Raw genomic sequence first — 21,627 nt, 5'->3', positions numbered from 1 at the left:
GCTTTACTGAAGCTGGTGTATAAAGCTGGCCATACACATCTCCAATTTTGTCCGGTTCCTGCTGACTCAGCCAAAATTCGAGCAATGTATGGCCCTGCCGACACCATTCTGTTCGACAAATGTTGGTTAGGTGACTTTTGGCAAAAAGTCAGAAAATTGTTGTCCAATCAGATGCAGGCTCTCTTCAGGTATGCTGACAGCCGCAGGTGCTGGTCACCATTGTCATCGGGATTAGAAGTTTTTTGAGTTGTCAGCAAAACAGGAATGGAGGGGAATTCTTCCAGTGGGGAGGTGACAACTGCCCCCAAGGACTTCCCTCACTGTAGAAATTTCCCCTCAATTCCTTTTGTGTCTACAGAGCGAGAAGTAAAGGGAAATCTCTCTTCTGGGACACAGATGGAAAAAAAAAGACAGGCAATGTAACCTTTTTCCACTCTATATGCACAATGGGAAAAACTGAGGGGAAAGGAGCAATGTGGGTGTGAGTTAGGCATTAACATAGTTCAGGCACTGGGCCTTGAAAGGACCTTTGCCATGCAGTGGTGATCCTCCATAGTGCCAAGTTGGAGCAGCCTTTGAAAAGTGGTGGCTATGCAGTGTGATGCAGTTGTAAGACCGGCTGAGCTTAGCGGAATGACAGATAATTTGGTGATTTGTGGATTTCGCAGACTGGTTGGGGTACCACTTTAACCTGATACACGTAATGGTAATGTCCAGTAACCTACTGTGACCAATCACAGAGCAGATTCTTGAAATCAAATTCTGCTGCACAGTATAAATCTTATTTGGTTGCTGTGGGTTACAGCAGTTGCCCCTGCCCCATAAATAGACCTTAAATCTTTTTTAGCAGTACGAAGGAGGAAAAGGCTATTTACAGCTCACTGATCTGTGATCTTCAGTGTATTATGCTTCACAGCAGCCGGCCGCCTCCAGGTCAGACAAGATTTGTGAAAAAGACTAATCTCTTGGCAAAGCCCAGTAATAACTGTCTGGCTGCCGGATCATTTAATCTGCAGGGATAAAGTTCCTGTCTTTATGGTCCTAAAGGTCCAGGCCACCCAAAAATCGATGTGTCAGGTGGGTGGTGGAGATTTCTTCTATCTTTCAGGGACTCTATTGGTGAAATCTCTGGAGTTCTCAGGTCTGCACACCTACTGTGCCCATTATGAGGGGCTCTACTGAGTTCATGGGTCTGTACACCTGCTGTGCCCCTTTTAGGGGTTCCCCCAACCCTGTGCTGAGTTCCTGGGTCTGTGCACCTGCTATGACCATTATGAGGAGTTCCCACTATCCCTGAGCTAAGTTCCTAGGTCTGCACACCTACTGTGCCAATATGAGGGGTTCCCATCATCCTTATAGCCCCCCCCCCCCCCCAACCCTGTGCAGAGTTCCTGGGTCTGTGCACTTGCTATGACCATTATGAGGAGTTCCCATCATTCCTGAGCTAAGTTCCTAGATCTGCACAACCACTGTGCCAATTATGAGGGGCTCTGCTCTGAGTTCATGGGTTTGTACACCTGCTGTAACTATTATCAGGGGCTCCCACCATCCTGGAGCTGATATCCCAGGTCTGTAGAACTGCTGTGCCCATTATAAGTGGTTCCTACCATCCTTGTGCTGAGTTCCTGGGTCTGAACACCTGTTGTGCCCATTATGAAAGGTTACTGACATTCCTGTGCTGAATTCAAGCTTCTTTGCACCAACTATGCCCAATATGAGGGGTTCCCACTGTCCCTGAGCTAAGTTCCCTTGGTCTTTATTCCTGCTGTGCCCATTATGAGGGGCGTCCACCATCATTGAGTTGAGTTCCTGTGTATGTATACCTCCTGTGCCCATTATGAGAGGTTATTGCCATTCTTGATCTGAGTTCAAGCTTCTTTTCACCAACTGTGCCCATTATGAGGGGTTCCCACTGTTCCTGAGCTAAGTTCCCTTGGTCTTTATTCCTGCTGTGCCCATTATGAGGTGTTCCCATCATCTCTGAGCTAAGTTCCTGGGTCTGCACACCTGCTGTGTGCATTATGGGGGCTTCCACCATCCTTAAGCTAAGTTCCCAGACTGTAAACTTTCTGTGCCCATTATAAGGGGTTATCCCCATCCCTGTGCTGAGTTCGTGGGTACATACACTTGCTGTGCCTATTATGAGGGGGTTATTGCCATCCCTGTGCTGAGTTCCAGAGTCTGTACCCATTATTATTATAAGGGTTCCTGCTTATTTTAAAGAGGCTGGCTCCAGGGTTGTCATTCTTATTCTTATTCTGGCTACCTAGTGAGTCACCAATGTTGAGCCAGCAAGTAGTTTGAAAAATGTAAACCTGCATACTAGTTTCAGGTCAGTGACTCACTTGGTAGTGAAGCCTGCATGAAGAGGAGAGCCCTAGAACATGTACCTTGGAGAACAAGTCAGCTGAAGCAGCCCCCGTTAAGGAAAACAACGTACTTTTATCTTATTGGCTGTTACCTTGTTTCTCTGTCACACACACACACAGTGTGGCCCCCACAGGGTTCTTTTAATGAAGCTTATTCTGACACACTATCAATGTGTCTCACAAGTTCCTTTTTCAACATATCCTTTCTAGTCATTTTGCCATCTGAGTCCATTCAAGTTCTGACAACTCGAGCCCTGATTATAGGGAAGTGTTTTGTCTCTGAAATGCGTTGGATGTCCTGTGTGACCTTATTATAATTATTAAAGCTGAGGAAATATTGTGTAAATACAAGAGTCCAGTGTATTCTTACTAGAATCTTGGTGTGCTCTGTGTATTGCTTCCAGATCCAGTGTGAAACTTTCCCTCAGTGCAGGAGCTTCCTGTAATGAAGACAGGTCCCTGCTGCTCTCTCCCCTTGTGCAGGGTGATCGGTCTTGTCTCCGCCCCTCCAGTAGTGGGTGGGCTCTGCTGGGTCCCTCCCACAGCTTTGCTTCCTGCACAGACTACAGCATAGTGATGTTGCCACTGCTACTATTAGGCCTCTTGCACACGATACTCCTGTTTGAGCATCTATTTTTTCAACCGTTCTTAAATGTATTTGCACGCTTTTTTGCGCAAATGCATTCACGGATTCACGCGCAAACATATTCTCGTGTTTTCAATATATTAATGGCCAATTCTGGCACAAATGTGCGCATATGCACGCACGAGGTGTAAATTACTGACCAAAAATGCAGATATTTCTATTTTTTTCACTGAACAATACATGGTGCTTGTTTACGTGCCTGTGTGCATAGGCACATTACAATTAATGGTCCCTGAAGGTCCTCAGTGGCGTTACCTGCGGTGATGGGGGAAGATTGGGCCTATCTCAGGCCCTGCTGCGAGGATCGGTGAGTGCTCCCTTTGGAGGCCCATTTTTTACATTATTTTCCAAGTAATGTTATGCAGATTGTCATGCCAGATTGTAGTGTCTGTTTGTGTCCACTGTGGTGGTTCAGAGAGCGGTGCACTCAGACTAAGGTTCCCGCTGGGGACCGCGCGGACGGGTCGCGGGTGCGTGCACGCAGGTAGCACGCATGTGAGTGCGCAGCCCGCTCCCTCCTGTGCACGATCTAGCGTGCGCGATGGCGGCATCGTGGCCGCGTGTTTCCCGCGGGCATGCGCAGTACTTCCCGGGCGTGCGTGCGTCACGTGATGGCGCTCGCACATATAGGGAAGTCAGACGCCTGCGTGTGTCAGTGCTGTTCTTGTTGGCTCAGAGGAGCCAGGAGCCGGTCGCAGTGGGACACAGAGCGGGGCACGTGAGTCGGGCATTTGCAAACTCTGTAAGGAGGCTATAGTATTGGCTTTGATTCAACATATAGCACAGTGAATTTTCTTCAAAAACCTGTAAGCAATGTCTTCCAGAAAATGAGATGTAGGGAACAGGGCTAATCCAGGGGTTAAAGTGACTCCTTCAAAAACAGGAGATCAACCTCAGGCTACTGCAGCACCTGTCTCCCCTGAAAGACCTGAGGCATTTGGCCTGGCTGAGCCATTGCATTTGTCAGGCGTTGTGGCCACCACCAATATCCCTGCTTTGGCTTATGTTACTAAGGATGACTTAAAGTCAGCTCTCGCTGGTCTTGAAGGCAAAATAGCGAGTATGATTGCCTCAGTAACACAGGGAGGGAAGAAACGAAATAGATCTCCCTCTCCTGAGCCTGGTCCCAGTGCTGAGTCACTTGATCACCAGGACTCCCTTAGCCAATTGGGTCCTTGTGATTGGATCCTGAATGGACAGAGGATTTTGAGGAGGTGGCCATAGGGGATAAAGATGCTGAGGCTGAGGAGTCCTCAGCGGGGGACTCAGGATCTGAGGAGCCGTTGTCAGCTTCGCAATCCCAAAAGCTGTTTATCCAGTCTTTAACCGAAATGGTGAGAGCAAGTTTCAAGTTGCCCCCTGTACAAGGACCGGAACGTTCCTGTTCTACATTGGGATCCTTGCGACCTCAGCAAGGTTCTCAGGCGTTTCCTGTGCATCCATTATTGGAGCAGTTGATTTACGCTGATTGGGAACATCCAGACAGAATATACTTACCTCCTAAAAGGTTTTCTTTTTTGTACCCAATGGAGGAAAAGTTCAAAAAAAGGTGGGATACGCCTTTAGTGGATGCTGCTATTTCTTCAGTAAATAAAAGCTTAACCTGTCCAGTGGATAATGCCCAAGGATTTAAAGATCCAGCAGATAAAAAGCTGGAATCCTTGCTAAAGGCCTCCTTTGCGGTGGCCGGATCAGCAGTACAACCAGCTGTTGCGGCTATTGGGATCTGTCAAGCCCTGAAGGACCGTTTTAAAAGACTGGTCAGGAACCTACCTGTTCAGGAGGGATATTCTAATGAATTAACAGAACTTCCTTGCGCTTTATGTTTTGCAGTAGACGCATTAAAAGACTCAATCCAGCAGATGTCTTGCTTTGCGCTACTCTCAATACATATGCGCAGAGTTTTGTGGCTAAAGAACTAGTCAGCCGAGATTGACGGCCTCAACCACCTGCCTTTAAAAGACCTCAAGATCAGAAAAGAACTTGGACTCAGAAGCCAAATAAGGCCAATGCCAAGTCCTCCTTGTGAAGGGGCACCCCCACTATTACAAGTGGGGGCAGACTGCGGTGGTTCGCAGATGCTTGGGCAGGGTTGGTGCAGGACAAGTGAGTTATCTCCACTATAACACAAGGCTACAAAATAGAGTTCCGAGATTTTCCCCCAAATCGGTTTCTGAGATCAAGAGTTCCTTCGGATCTAGAGAAAAAGAAAAGCCTATTCCTAGCCTTAAAACAGCTAAAAAGGCAGGGGGTGATTATCAAGGTTCCGCACAAAAAAAAGTTCAAAGGGTTTTATTCAAACCTATTCACAGTGCCGAAGCCAAATGGGGAAGTAAGGCCCATTCTGGATCTCAAATCCCTCAATTCCTTTCTAAAAGTGCAAACCTTCCGGATGGAATTGGTTCGTTCAGTAATGGTATCTGTAAGAAAAGGGGACTTTTTAGCATCCATACACATCAAGGATGCATACCTGCATGTACCGATTTTTGGCCAACATCAAAGGTTTCTACGTTTCTCAGTAGAGGGGTGTCATTTCCAATTTGTAGCACTACCGTTCGGTCTGGCTACGGCCCCTCGAGTCTTCACAAAAGTGTTGGCTCCGGTGTTGGCCTCTCTAAGATCCCAGAAGGTATCGGTGATAGGATATCTGGACGACCTTCTGTTGAAGGACCAGTCCTATTCCACCCTGTTAGAGAACGTTTCAACTACAGTTCATGTTCTAAGGGGCCTGGGTTGGATTCTGAACATGGACAAATCAGCTCTTCATCCAGTTCAAATCCTGACATATCTAGGCTTGATCCTGGATACGACCCGGGAAAGGGTGTTTTTACCCCTCTTGAAGGTCAACTCAATAGTAGAGCTGGCCAGGAAAGTCAAAAGGGTAGAAAGACCCTTAATTCGATTGTGCATGAGGCTGCTGGGGAAGATGGTGTCATCTTTCAGCGCAGTTCCTTATGAGCAGTTTCATTCCAGGTTGTTCCAGAGAACAATCCTGGAGGCTTGGGACAAGTCTGTCCTAGCCTTGGATCATCCAATGTCTCTATCCCCAAAGGTAAAACAGGACCTCTCTTGGTGGTCAAAGACCAACAACTTAAAAAAGGGGAAGTCCTTTCCACCAATAACTTGGAAGGTGGTAACTTCAGACGCCAGTCATCTCGGCTGGGGAGCAGTATTGGAAGAGGCCTCTGTACAGGGAAAATGGTCCCAGGTAGATAAAACCTTGCCGATCAATCTGTTAGAAATTCGAGCAGCTCACTTGGCCCTCGTATTCTGGACGGCCAGGCTGCGGGGGTCTCCAGTCAGAGTCCAGTCTGACAATTCCACAGTGGTGGCATACATCAACCACCAAGGGGGTACCCGGAGCTGGGCAGCCCAAAAGGAAATAAATCATATTCTGACTTGGGCAGAGAGAGACAGGTGCCATCTCTTTCGGCAGTCTATATTCCAGGGGTAGACAATTGGCAGGCGGACTATCGAAGTCGTCAGCAGTTGTTACCAGGGGAATGGTCCCTTCACCCCAAAGTTTTCCTTCAAATATGCCAGCGTTGGGGGATGCCAGAGGTGGATCTCCTGGCATCCAGGTTCAATGCCAAAGTGGACAGCTTTGTGTCCAGAACCAGGAATCGACTTGCCGTGGGGACGGATGCATTGGTGGTTCCCTGGGATCGGTATTCTCTCATTTACGCCTTTCCTCCGATTCAGATGCTGCCGCACCTGTTGTGCAGGATACAGGTGGAGCAGAAAATGGTAATTCTAGTGGCCCCACGATGGCCAAGGAGGTCTTGGTACTCACAGATTGTGAGGTTGGCGGTAGGGGACCCATTGTGTCTTCCATTTCGCCCAGACCTGTTGTCCCAAGGTCTCATATACCATCCTTCTTTACGGTCACTGAATTTGATGGCATGGCTATTGAGACCAAGGTACTGAGAGACCGTGGTATCAGTGGTTCTGTTCTGGCTACTTTGATAAATGCTAGAAAGCCAGTGTCTAGGAAAATTTACCATAGAGTCTGGAAGTCATACATCTCATGGTGTGAGAAGAGAAGATGGCACCCTCGCAAGTATACAATTGGAAGGGTTCTTGTCTTTCTGCAAGCAGGAATTGACTTAAACTTATCCTTAGGGACCATTAAGGGACAAATTTTGGCTTTGTCGTTTTTTTTCCAGAGGCCAATCGCGTCTCATTCTTTAGTACGAACCTTTATCAAGGGAGTACTACATTTGAGGCCACTAATTAAACCACCCTTGTGCCCATGGGACTTGAACTTGGTACTTTCAGCTCTACAGAGTCAACCCTTTGAGCCTATTAAGTGTATTCCTTTGATCCTACTGACTAAAAAATTAGTCTTTTTGGTGGCTATAACCTCAGCAAGAAGAGTCTCTGAGTTGGCCGCCCTTTCTTGTGAGAAACCCTTTCTGTTTATTCATCAGGACAAGGTGGTAATGGGGCCCCGTCCGGACTTTTTACCCAAAGTGGTTTCCCGTTTTCACTTGAATCAGGATATCCTTTTACCTTCCTTCTTTCCTAACCCTAAGTCTAAGGAGGAAAGATTGCTCCATTCACTCGATGTGGTGAGAGCTATTAAGGTTTATTTGGATATGTCAGCCCCTTTTCGGAAGTCTGACTCTTTTTTTGTTCTGCCTGAGGGTCCTAAGAAATGACAGGCAGCAGCTAGTTCTACAATCTCTAGGTGGATTCGTCAGGTCATCATCCAGGCCTATGAGTTGAAACGCAAGGTTCCACCTCGGTATCTCAAAGCTCACTCTACCAGAGGAGTTAGTATGTCATGGGCAGTGCGCCAACAAGTGTCGATGGCTCAGGTTTGCAAAGCAGCCGCTTGGTCTTCGGTGCATACATTCACCAGATTTTACCGACTGGATGTTAGATCTCAAAAGGAGTTTTTGGCCAGAGCGTGCTGCAAGCAGCTTTATAATTTGGAGCCTAAAATAAGGGGGATTTAGGTATGTTCCCTCCCCTCAAAGGCATTGCTTTAGGACATCCCAGATAGTCATTACTATGGTGCTCTGTGTCCCGTGATGTACGATAAAGAAAAATGGATTTTTAAAACAGCTTACCTGTAAAATCCTTTTCTTGGAGTACATCACGGGACACAGAGGTCCCTCCCCTCTTTTCTGGGATCTTTATTACTTGCTAAAAAACTAAGGTACTTCCTGTATGGGAGGGGTTATATAGGAGGAACCTTCTTACTATTGATTGCCAGTGTCCATTCACCTAAAGGTAGCATATAAACCCAGATAGTCATTACTATGGTGCTTTATGTCCCGTGATGTACTCCAAGAAAAGTATTTTACAGGTAAGCTGTTTTTAAAAATCCATTTTTTAATGATTGGGTTTAGATATACTTTAAACACTTACCAAACGAGCTATAGCCGATTGACAGCTACAGCGCGGCCAATCCGTTTTGGGCGCTGTATCACATCCTCCCGTAATCGCTCCCGCTGCAGTGCGCGTGTGCCATGTTCTGTGATCACTGTGTCCCCCGGACACAGCTGATCACAGATCGGAGTAAAGAGACAGTCAGCGGCTCTTTACCACTTGATCAGCGTTGTCCAATCCCAACTGATCACGATGTAAACATAAGCCAGTTATCGACATTCCTTTTCTCACGCTGACAGCATAAGGAAAAGGGAGGAGAGATAATAGCTTGTGTTAAAGGGACATCTAGACTGATAATCAGGGCACTAATTATCAGTGTCCTGATTATTAGTGCAGTTCCAACAGTGGGCAGCCAGTGCTGCACCAGTGCTGCCTATCAGTGCCGCCAATCAGTTCTTCCTCATTAGTGTCCATCAATGTCACCTGTCAGTGCCTACCCTTGCCACCTATCCGTGATGCCTACCAGTGCCGCCTCATCAGTGCCCATTAGTGCAGCCTATCGGAGTCCATCAATGCCCCTCAGTGCCGCATCATCAGCGCCCATCAATGCAGCCTCATCAGTGCACATCAGTTAAGGAGAAAAATTACCTTTTTTTTTTTTTTTTTTGGGTTAATAAACTTAAAGGAAGATTCCATGCTTAAGAAACTGTTCAAGCAACTTCCTCTTTGAGGAGAGGTGAGGGGCTTAAAGGGAACCTGGCACGTGAAAATAAGGGTTTTAAACATGAATATGTTCAGGAGTCGCGCAGTCAACAAAGTAAATTTCCCAAGTCACCTCCTAATCACTTATATTGGCAGTTGGAACATGCCTTGCATGTGAATGTCGGAGTCCTTTGCCAGTGCTGAGATTGGCTAGTCAGGGAATTAACAGCTCACATGAGCCTCAGGAGAGAAGCCAGTATTCTGCTTTTCCATCAAAGCGGAATGATGTCTTAAAGCCCATATAAAACAAGCCCAGAAAATGTAGTTATGTATTTATTAAAAAATGTAATGAATTTAAATGCAGTTAGTATAAGTATTTAGATTTAATTTTAGTATTGGTTTCCTGTAATCCCCTGTATTGTTGGTCTATTGCTGCTCCTTCAATGTCCACTTAAAGGTTGTAGGAAGGAAGGTGACCAAGCTGTTTAGCTCTAACTGTAGTATGCCGCATACACACGATCAGGATTTTGGTCGGAAAAAGATATATGATGGCTTTTCCGATGGGATTCCGCTCAAGCTTGCCTTGCATACACACGGTCACACAAAAGTTTGCTGAACTTTTGACTTTCAAGAACGCAGTGACGTACACCACTACGACGAGCCAAGAAAATGAAGTTCAATGCTTCCGAGCATGCGTCGAATTGTTTCCAAGCATGCGTAGGAATTTTGCATGTTGGAATTGCTACAGACGATCGCATTTTTGGATAGGAACTTTTTCCGACCGAAAAATTGAGAACATGCTCGCAATCTTTTGCTGGCTGGAATTCGGCCAGCAAAAGTCCGATGGAGCATACACGCGGTCACATTTTCCGACCAAAAGCTCTCATCAGGTCTTTTGCTGGCCGAATTTCCGATCGTGTGTACGCGGCAGTAGATAAAAGTCACTGGCCATGTAGCAGGGCTGTGTAAATCTTAGGACTGTCTGGACAAACCCAAAAATCCTTAAGGCATTATAAAAAATGTTCCCATGTATGTATTTTGACTGTGTTCCGTATTTGCCTAGAGTTAAGGTGTATTTTCTGTAGTGCCTCCTGTACTTTTTCTTGTTGCTGATAAATCTCTTTCTTGTGACAGATACCCTGATTATGGAACCCAGCCAGTGTCTGGCAGTGTCCAGTATTCTGGGTCCTATGCCGAGCTCCGTCAGCTCCAGGTCCTTTAGCCCGCTGTTGGAGTATTCCCGCAAGAGGAGGATCAGCGAGACTGATAGTCAGTAAGTGCTCCAGAAATAAAACACATTGAATTAGAGTCCGTATTGTCCAGATGGGGAAGCCTTTTTGCAGTTTCAATGTGTCTTTCCCACTTTTCTTTGCTGTTCCATATTTTCATGATTGTATTTTACTGCTTAACGTGGACCTTGCACTTCAGGCAAGGTCCAGTTATTCAATAATGCCCCCCTCTGCCCTCCTTAAAATGGGAGTTCAGCTAAAACCTACAACGCTAAATCTACTCTCTCAAACATGTTAAACCTAATCTATACAACCCTGTAAAGAAAAAAAATTACTATACTTAGCTTTTCTGAAGTCGATCCAGTCTGGTCTCTAGCGGTGGCTGTTGTGTTCATAGAGCCCACAATGGCTGAGAACTGCCTGGTGATGTCACCCATAGAGTTACTATGAGGTTTCCGCTGTCAGCTGCTTCTCCTGCACACGCCCATATACTGAAGCCGCTGCCTACAGCTCAGCATGGGACTGGACTGAAGCGGCTGCAGAATAGGTAAGTATAGCAATCTCTTCTTTACAGGGCTAGGTAGATCAGGCTTAGAATGTGGCTGAGAGCAGGTTTAATGTAGCAGAAAAGTGCAAAACCTGTGGAGGGGGGGGGGTTGCAATTTGCTAATATAAACAATTTTATTTTTTAAAATGTTTTGTGCATTTTGCTTTATGTATTGCAATGCAACCAAAACTATCTAACAAATCAAAGGATGAAAAGCTGATGTAGGAATGCTATATAAAAAAAAAATCTAAATTTTAAGCTGGCCATACATGAATTGAAATTCGTCCTGTTCAGCAGGAACCATGTAGGCAGGTTGTACAGGCCAATCAGCTTCTGTACAATTGCCCTGTCAGATTTTTCCTGCTCGATCAGCACCACTGGCTATAGCCAGCAGGGCTAATCAGTGTTTTTTGTGAGAATCCAAAAGAAAACTAAGTCATCTATGGGCTGCCTTAGATATAGATGACAGTGTTATCTAGAGCCATGAAGCTGACCCACTTTATCCCCTTATGATGTTCAAACAGTAAAAGTCTTCCAATTAGGATATCAGACATGACCCCTCCACCCCATTGCAATTTTGGGACCTCTCTGAAGACAGTCGAGGTTCTGCATTGCAGTGTGTGTGGGGTGTAGAAACCTAAATCAGGGACGGCTTGCTGCGTGCCACTCATTTTCATTGTCTGGTCAAAAGGGCTTTATTCCAGTTATTAGTTTTACTAGCATGTACTGTTTGTCATGAAAGCTACCCTTTTTTGGTTTTGTAAAATAATTTCATAACAGGTCACCTTACGCTGTGTGTACTGATTATGTTATTTGCCCTCCGCAGAACCACAGAAGGGAATGAACCTAATGATCTGCAGAGCAGGTAAAAATCTTAAATTACTTCCAAATAGTTTTATACCACTCCACCCAACTTAAAGTGGTTGTAAAAAAAAAAAACTCAGATGCTGTTCCTTTAAGGCATGCTGTATAGCACAGTGCTTGTGAAATGCCATTTTTACCTTCCTAACTTGTAAAAAAACCTGGTTGATCCTGCCAGTTTCTTTGTCCCTCTGCCTCTGCTGACCATGATAATCATGGCTGCTGAGCCCTGATTACCGTGGTCAGTTTACGTGCCTCCCTCATCTGCTGATCATCTCTGACAGTCTCTCCCCTCTCTCCCTCCCTGTCATCATGAGAGCAGCTCTCCTGCCGCCCCTCCCGCTGCTATTAAGCTGCATAATGCAGCTAATATACAAGTATCCCCTCCGGGCATTCTGCCATCCACTACAGTGGGTTTGTTTTTTAAAAATTAAAAGCCAAATACCTTTTTGTCACACCTCAGCTGTACAGTCACGTGACCCCCTGTACTGGCCAGCCCCAATCTTTGGAAAGAGGCGGGAGGGGCCAAGATCCCCCTCTGCTGTCCAGCTGACATCACCGGGGAATCTCGACCCCTACAGCTTCTCTCCATAGATCGGGGCCAGCTAGCACAGGGGGATCACGTGAGAACACAGCCGCGGTTTGACACAAGGTTTTTTAGCTTTTTTTTATTTTTAAAAAACATAGTGGATGGCAGCACATGTAAAGTCACAATCACTTTAAGGTGGCCCCAAACATGCAGATATGATAATATGGATGATCATTCAATGCAGCTAAAATGATCGCACTCAATAAAAATTGCAAACCAAAGATTCTCAATTTGATTGATTCTGACTCCGCTGTCGCTGTTTTGTTGATCATTTTTTATCTAAACAAATCACTACTTGTTTAGCCATCTTTAGCAAACACACAAGCTTCGTACACACAATGGGATAATCGGATGAAAATGGCTTTCGATGCGATTGTATAATAATCTGATCGTTAGTACACAGCTGTTGTCCGAAATTTTCCGGAGGGGGAAAAAACATGAAAATTTTTCTCGTACGACACCAGATCGTATGATTTTTGTTTAACCAGTACAGTTTTCATCCGAAAATACAATACAAATACATTACATCACTTCCGAGATTTTTTTCTGTGGTACGAGAATTTTCGTACTTTAGTAACCTATTCACATTCGATATGGAGACTAGCATGCAAAAAAAAAAAAAAAAGCGGACGATCATTTGTAATCTCATCATGTGGCTTAACTCAATCTTTGGCGTGTCCTTTGTTTTAAAGTTTTGGCCACACAAGACCGATATTCATGATTAGGTTGATTAACATAGTTATATAGTTAGCCAGATAAAACCATTAGGGCTAAATTACACTTGCTTCGGCTTCAACAAGGCTTTGTACAGGCTTTGTTAAAGCTCTCTCAACGCTAGTCAAAGCTCCTGTCACTAAATAAAATGGTTAGCTTACAGTCCTGTTTACACCTTGCTTTTGCTTTGCTTTGCTTTGGCTTTGCTTCAAAAATTATACCCCATGTAGCTTCAGTGGTGCTTTAAAGTGTCTTCAAAGCCTCCATAGAAGTCTATGGCAAAGCTCGCTTGAAGCCCCACTGAAGCCTCACCGAAGCCCCACCGAAGGCTCATCGAAGTATCAAGCAAAAGCAGGTGTAAACAGGACTGTAAGCTAACATTTTATTTAGTGACAGTGGCGTTCAGAGAGCTTTAACAAAGTGTGTTCGAAGCCATGTTTTGAAGCAAGTGTAAACTAGCCCTTAGACATAAATAAATAAATAAACCTACTTGTTCAAAACAATAAACCTGCAGTTGGCCAAAGGTAGGAAAAAAACCCTTATAAAGTATGATCCAATGGGCAAAAAAAATGTCTTGATCTCCTAAGGCAATTGGATGCTCCCATATCAATAATCTACAGTGCCATTTTTTTCAATAAATATTAATAACCATTTTTATTTTGTGCATTAACAAAATTTGGCTACCTTGCAGAGAGGCTCACAGCCAAACTGAGAAGAGACGGCGGGATAAAATGAACACCTTGATTGAGGAGTTGTCTGCCATGATCCCGCAGTGTGACCCCTTACCCCGCAAGCTTGACAAGCTGACTGTCCTACGGACAGCTGTTCAGCATTTGAAATCACTAAAGGGTAAGTACTGTTTTTCTTAAGTTATTATAAAGTAAATCCTTGCCTCTCAGGAAATGGTGTATGTGCATTACTGCTGAGAAGCATAGGCTCATGTATGATCAACTAATAAACCAATACCTTGCCCCCCCCCAAAAAAAAAAACACACGAAAGCTGATTAAGTTGGAAATAGGGCAAGGCCACAGCTTTATTGAACTTTTGAAAAGTACAACTTTCCAAATGTACCAAACAATGCCAGTCACAGTATACCATGAGCACCCATAAATATAAACTCACATAGTCTAAGAGGCCTGTCCTTACCATCAGTGCCAGACAGGCATTAGACTGACCCCCAGAATTTAACTTGAGGGCATAGCCCATAAAGAAACATTAATTGCTGGCAAGGTCAAAACCGCCACACGCAAGTTAGTGGTATACTGACAAGCGCCCCACCGCAGCAAGCACCTGCTCAACACCAAATTGTAGGCCGAGGTGAACATATTTAGGCCAATCATTTAAATTAACCCCATCAGGTCTTAATAAATAAAGATATATAAGTGTTTCACCAGGCCTGCAGAAACACCGCTCAGCGCCAAACACCCAAACAGACCCAAGATGTAGATATATTAATATTAAAAAAAAGAATAAGTAAATATTCAAAGGTGCATAACCGTGAATAAACATCAGTATGCAATTAAAAGTTAGACATAAATAAGATTGAACTCCACTGTGTCTGTCTAGGCAGAGAGACAATCTAGTGAGCAGCAGCTGTCTCAAACCAGAGAAAAAAAAAAAACAAATATAAAAGCAGTGTTATAAAGTAATCACCATTTAGACTAAATTATCACACTAGACAGCGCTAATGTTGAGCATTTGAAACTTGTGGCCAACAACACATATATGGACAGTCTTATATCAGAGAAGAGTCCTTTAAAAGAAAATCCCTTATAAAGGGAAGTGATGAAAAGTTCAGGGTGTAATTCAGATAATCAACAGGTGATCTTGAAAAAAACAATCCTCCACATGCACCTTCCACCGATCACTGTGAAATCCACCCGGTGACAAACACTTTCCCCCTAGGGGGTTAAACTCACCAGAAAAGGGGAGTAATAAAGCCTTCAGAGTCAGCACTCTTTAGAAGTAGTATGTTGCCATCATTACTATACACAGGGTCACAGGTTTGCAGGGCTCATAATGAATAAAAAAAAAAAACAGAAAGAATGGTGCACATAGCGTAATCCTGTTTATTGATTCAAACCCCTTGCACAAAGACAGACAGAGAACCCCCCTTCAATAAAAATACGTACATCAAATAAAACAAACAGTGAGCAATCAATCAAACAGGCAGGTATTGCCAGTGTGTACACTTCACCCAAAGCTGTCAGCGCCGCTACACAGGAAAGGCTCAGTACTTCCTGGCTGTGCAGATGACTCAGGTGGAGCGCACACGTCACTTCCTGCGTCGTGTTGGCCACGCCCTGACGCGTTTGTTGAAGTCAAAGGATATGACGAAACGCGTCAGGGCGTGGCCAACACGACGCAGGAAGTGACGTGTGCGCTCCACCTGAGTCATCTGCACAACCAGGAAGTACTGAGCCTTTCCTGTGTAGCGGCGCTGACAGCTTTGGGTGAAGTGTACACACTGGCAATACCTGCCTGTTTGATTGATTGCTCACTGTTTGTTTTATTTGATGTACGTATTTTTATTGAAGGGGGGTTCTCTGTCTGTCTTTGTGCAAGGGGTTTGAATCAATAAACAGGATTACGCTATGTGCACCATTCTTTCTGTTTTTTTTTTATTCATTATGAGCCCTGCAAACCTGTGACCCTGTGTATAGTAATGATGGCAACATACTACTTCTAAAGAGTGCTGACTCTAAAGGCTTTATTACTCCCCTTTTCTGGTGAGTTTAACCCCCTAGGGGGAAAGTGTTTGTCACCGGGTGGATTTCACAGTGATCGGTGGAAGGTGCATGTGGAGAATTGTTTTTTCAAGATCACCTGTTGATTATCTGAATTAGACCCTGAACTTTTCATCACTTCCCTTTATAAGGGATTTTCTTTTAAAGGACTCTTCTCTGATATAAGACTGTCCATATATGTGTTGTTGGCCACAAGTTTCAAATGCTCAACATTAGCGCTGTCTAGTGTGATAATTTAGTCTAAATGGTGATTACTTTATAACACTGCTTTTATATAGGTCTTAATAAATACTGTTATCTCCCTCAAGACCCCAGCGGCAGACAACAATGCCACCAATCCTGTGGACAAATTTGAAAACCTAGGCTTTCACCTTGCGGTGAAACAGCTCCAAACAAGTACTAGAAATGAGAACAAAGTATGTGACGGGCCAAAACCAGAAAAGGGGAACAATGTTGGACCAAACAATAGATAGGTAAAACTGGCACAACACGGAGCAATACCATGCCTAATAGAGGAGGTTGAACCTGCAGGCCGGTAATGCGCCAATGGGAAAAGAGTACGTGGGTAAAATCATGAGGAGGCAAGACCAGCTGGGGAAAGGAAAAAGCACACGACCCAAAAAAATTTGAATTAGTTGAGGTTTTAAGAATAAGCGAGAGATAAAAACAAAGGATTCTATGATCAGCACATTCTCCGAGTTACCATAAACTGCATTTGTCAGCCGCAGTAAGTTCACTACCCTAAATGTGCCAAAGAATGCCCAAGAAAAGGCAACTCAAAACAAGAGAAAACAGACAGAGGTAAAAATGCAGAGGATGTCGGTTAAGTTGTGCACAGAAAACAGGTGCCAAGAATGAGGGAAGCAAGTCAGAGGTTTCCAACCATTTCCTTTAAAAAATCCTATGAATAAGAAAACTTTTAAGATGTCCTCCCAGCTGAATAGCCTGAACCAAACAATACAGCGGAGGGAGCGGTACCCACTGTCGAAGCAGCCACAACTATATCCTGCAGGTAGAGGAGGTAGGAGAAAAGATCCACATGCGCGACCCCAGGGGGTAAAGGGAGATATCGACAGGTGGAGGCACCCATTCGTTCAAAAGTTGCCAACAGGTTACCTGGGAGGGGTGGCACAGAGGGGGAGGGGGGGGGGGGCAACAGGAGTCAGAAAGGAGACTACACAAAAAAGGAAGGACAAGGAAAACCCATAGCAATTAGCTACATCTGAAACCACACAGTCAACTGAAGACATCCAAGCACCAGAAAAATACAACAGGGAGAACAAAGGTGGAGAAAGGCAGTTAACCACTTGACCATATTAGGTAAGGGCTCTAACAGCATAATGTTACACAACAAATAGTTGGGCCAATGAGGCTGGCCAAGGTTTATAAATAATGAATACAATGCCAAAGCTACAGGAGCTGAATGCAGACCTGTAAAAAAAACTGCAGCTGTGTGTTCGACAATTCCTCCATTCATCAAAGAAGGACCATTAGAGGAGTGCAAAAAGGACAACTGCACTTTTAAGTCGTCACACCTAGGAGCTGATAATCGGTACATAACGATGTGTATCTGATATACATATCATAGACGCCCACAGAAGGCACTGCCCATCAAAAGTATGTGGAATGTGAAAACAAGATGGCCCAAAAAGGTTGAAGCTGCTACAGCCATGGCTTCCTAGAGTCCCTTGGGAATTTAACCAAGGAAAGAAGCTAACCCCAGGAAGTCAGCAGACCATCCCCACAATATCATTCTCAATGCCCAAAAAGACAGAAGATGGGCAGGACCTTCCATGTTGTTGGGATGGAACAGTTGCAGTGTACTGAAAGGAAGCGAAAGGCCGATTTGATGTCAGCTTTCACCAGAAGGGTAGGAGCACCAGAGAACTTAGCAAAGAAAGTGCTGTATCAAAAGTGGAGTATTGGTCCCAAGAATTCTCCTGATCAATACCACCATTAACTGACAAGCCTGTAGGGAAAGAAAGTGTTGATATATATATAATATCTATCTATCTATCTATCTATCTATCTAATATATATATATATATATATATATATATATATATATATATATATATATATATATATATATATATATATATATATATATATATATATATATATACACACACACACACACACACACACACACACACACACACACACACACACACACACTTTCTCACAAAAAGTGAGTACACCCCTCAAATTTTTGTATATATTTTATTATATCTTTTTATGTGACAACACTGAAGAAATGACACTTTGCTACAATGTAAAGTAGTGAGTGTACAGCTTGTATAACAGTGTAAATTTGCTGTCCCCTCAAAATTACTCAATGCACAGCCATTAATGTCTAAACTGCTGGCAACAACAGTGAGTACACTCCTAAGTGAAAATGTCCAAATTTGGCCCAAAGTGTCAATATTTTGTGTGGCCACCATTATTTTCTAGCACTGCCATGCCCTCTTGGGCATGGAGTTCACCAGAGCTTCACATGTTGCCACTGGAGTCCTCTTCCACTCCTCCATGATGACATCACGGAGCTGGTGGATGTTGAAGACCTTGCACTCCTCCACCTTCTGTTTGAGGATGCCCCACAGATGCTCAATAGGGTTTAGGTTTAGGAGACATGCTTGGCCAGTCCATCACCTTTACCCTCAGCTTCTTTAGCAAGGCAGTGGTCGTCTTGGAGGTGTGTTTGGGGTCGTAATCATGTTGGAATACTGCCCTGTGGCCCAGTCTCCAAAGGGAGGGGATCATGCTCTGCTTCAGTATGTCACAGTACATGTTGGCATTCATGGTTCACTCAATGCACTGTAGCTCCACAGTGCCAGCAGCACTCATGCAGCTCCAGACCATGACACTCCCACCACCTTGCTTGACTGTAGGCAAGACACACTTGTCTTTGTACTCCTCACCTGGTTGCCGCCAGACACATTTGACACCATCTGAACCAAATAAGTTTATCTTAATCTCATCAGACCACATGGCATGGTACCAGTAATCCATGTCCTTAGTCTGCTTGTCTTTAGCCCACTGTTTGTGGGCTTTCTTGTGCATCATCTTTAGCTTCCTTCTGGGACGATAGCCATGCAGACCAATTTGATGCAGTGTGTGGCATTGGGTCTGAACACTGACAGGCTGACCTCCTTCAACCTCTGCAGCAATGCTAGCAGCACTCATACCTCTATTTTCCAAAGACAACCTCTGGGTATGATGCTGAGCACGTGCACTCAACTTCTTTTGTCAACCATGGTGAGGCCTGTTCTGAGTGGAACTTGTCCTGTTAAACCGCTGTATGGTTTTAGCCACCATGATGCAGCTCAGTTTCAGGGTCTTGGCAATCTTCTTATAACCTAGGCCCTCTTTATGTGGAGCAACAATTCTCTTTTTCAGATCCTCAGAAAGTTCTTTGCCATGAGGTGCCATGTTGAACTTCCAGTGACCAGTATGAGAGAGTGAGAGCAATAACACCAAATTTAACACACCTGCTCCCCATTCATATGGTGTACGTGCAGGAGAAAAATCTGGACAGCCGTACTCCTGAATAGGCAAATAAATAAAATCTTCTTTATTCAATAACGTAGCATAAAATCAGTACATGGCACTGTTGGGATAATACAGCATAACCACTAACGCGTTTCACGCTCTTGCAGAGCGCTTACTCCTATTCCGGAGTGCGGCTGTGCAGATTTTTCTCCTGCACGTACACCATTGGAACAGCAATTGCCAGCACCTGGAGCTCTCATTTTCTCACACAGTGGAGGACGGGAGATTTGAACCCGAACAGCCTTGAGTGGTGGTAACTACTTTGTTTGCTCCCCATTCATACCTGAGACCTTTTAACACCAATGAGTCACATGACACCGGGGTAGGAAAATGGCTAATTGGGCCCAATTTGGACATTTTCACATAGGGGTGTGCTCACTTTTGTTGCCAGTGGTTTAGACATTAATGGCTGTGTGTTGAGTTATTTTGAGGGGACAGCACATTTACACTGTTATACAAGCTGTACACTCACTACTTTACATTGTAGCAAAGTGTCATTTCTTCAGTGTTGTCATATGAAAAGATATAATAAAATATTTACAAAAATGTGAGGGGTGTACTCACTTTTGTGGGATACTGTATGTGTGTGGATATATATATATATATATATAATATATACACACACACACACACACACACATATATATACATATATATATATAATACACATATATATATACACACACATATTATGTATTTAATTATTTTGGTTACCGCACCAAGAGAGGAAACCCGAAGGAGTGTTAGGGGTGGATGAAAGGGATCCAAAACCGCCGATTAAATCCCGACTGTAAGAGCCAAGCCTCCCTACTGAGAGGGTACTGGTCTAGCCTGTCCTGTAAAATAAAGCCGGCCATTCATGGTTCTAAATTTGTCCGGCTTAGCAGGGACTGGCTGAATTTCAATCCATGTGTGGCGCAAGTTTCTTTCTCATTCATTAAGGGATACAGGAAATGATTCACTTTTTGGACTATAACGCCACCTACAGGAAGATCAGACATTGGTAAATAATGATGGGCTTGGGCGAGTTCGGATCGAACCCGCCAGGAAGACGGCACTGCACACCGCCAATCATAGGAAGCATGTGTATGTGCAGCTGCCGGTCGGGAAATGCCTCACTCCCTATGATTGGCGGTGTGCAGTGATGGACTGATCCGAACACACCCGAGCCCATCACTACTGGTAAACAAAAAAATTGTAGACCAGTATGGTTTACCATTCTGCTGCACGGGGGCTGGCTTAAACAGCATGGCTGTTGAGGCCCAAGTTCTGAAAGAAAAGGTCACCTCTGAGTCTGTAATTACTTCTTCAAAAGCACTTTTTTTTTTTTTTTTTTTACCCGGTGATGCTGCCAGAGTCTGCCAAGTCTGCAGGCTTGTAAATTTACTAAAAGATCAACTATAAATGTAAGATTTTTGTGTCTGGGGTGTATCCATTATTCCTGAACTATAATTTGAACTCTGTGTTTTGCTGCATGCACTTTTGGATTTGTTCCAGCTGTGGCGAGAATGGGATTTCCAGGAATAATTATGTTTTTTATACTACTTGGCGCAGGTACTGTAAACTCGAGAACAATCTTGAGCAGTGTTAATCCTACGTGGATGTAATCTCGCAAGAAAAGACCAGTATTGTTTTCAATGACGTGGATTCAACTAAACTAAAACCCTCTTCAGCTTCTGCCAGTTTTAACTAAGGCAGGCCATACATGGTGCAAATGTCTTTCCTGCAAACATGGGCTGCAGGAAAGAAATTCCCCCCATCAACACAGGCAGTGCTTACAGGAGAATCAGTAATTGTCTTCTCCCGGCAGGGGAAGCTATCCCTGCCGGGAGAATACATCGATTATCGCTAGCGGCTAAAGCAGCTGCTTGCGATAATCACAAATGAATCTGGTAGGATGGTCAATCGATCAACTTGGTACATTCAGCCTGCCCATTAATGGTTTGATACCTGCTGAATCGGCCGACATTTGAATCGTGTATGGCTGGCCTTACTGGCCAATTCTTAGGCGGGTGCTGCGAGACTGCCAATCCTTGCTGGTTGGTGAGGAACTAGAAGGAATTCTTAGAATTGATTGGTATGGCTTGAAACCAACTGTGCAGAAATTTCATTATCTGAAACACTATGTCATTATTGGACACCTCCTGCCAAACATCTAAAAGGGGCAACAGAGTGACATACATAGTAATGGTTTAACCTGGCAAAATATTTGTAAAGTTACATATTTATTTTATTGAGTCAAAAACATTAATGGCCTGCTCAAGACAACAGCGCAGGTGTGGAGTTGTGTTGTAGAGTATACGGTGCGTTCACATGCGTTGTGGTAACACATG

The 21,627-nt window shown here is 44.3% G+C and overlaps 1 protein-coding gene across 2 annotated transcripts in view; it reads left to right on the top strand.

The window, feature by feature from the left end:
- Positions 1-21,627, top strand: part of BMAL2 (basic helix-loop-helix ARNT like 2) — a 94,545-nt gene that overhangs the window by 22,261 nt on the left and 50,657 nt on the right. For both annotated transcript variants that reach the window (XM_073621736.1, XM_073621737.1), the window contains exons 2-4: positions 10,189-10,327; positions 11,657-11,695; positions 13,686-13,843. In XM_073621736.1, the coding sequence (XP_073477837.1) occupies positions 10,189-10,327; positions 11,657-11,695; positions 13,686-13,843 (336 nt within the window). The remainder of the gene's footprint in view (positions 1-10,188; positions 10,328-11,656; positions 11,696-13,685; positions 13,844-21,627) is intronic.

This window comes from Aquarana catesbeiana, linkage group LG03, assembly GCF_042186555.1.
Source record: "Aquarana catesbeiana isolate 2022-GZ linkage group LG03, ASM4218655v1, whole genome shotgun sequence".
Lineage (NCBI taxonomy): Eukaryota > Metazoa > Chordata > Amphibia > Anura > Ranidae > Aquarana > Aquarana catesbeiana.
This window is presented reverse-complemented; position numbering and strand designations above follow the sequence as displayed.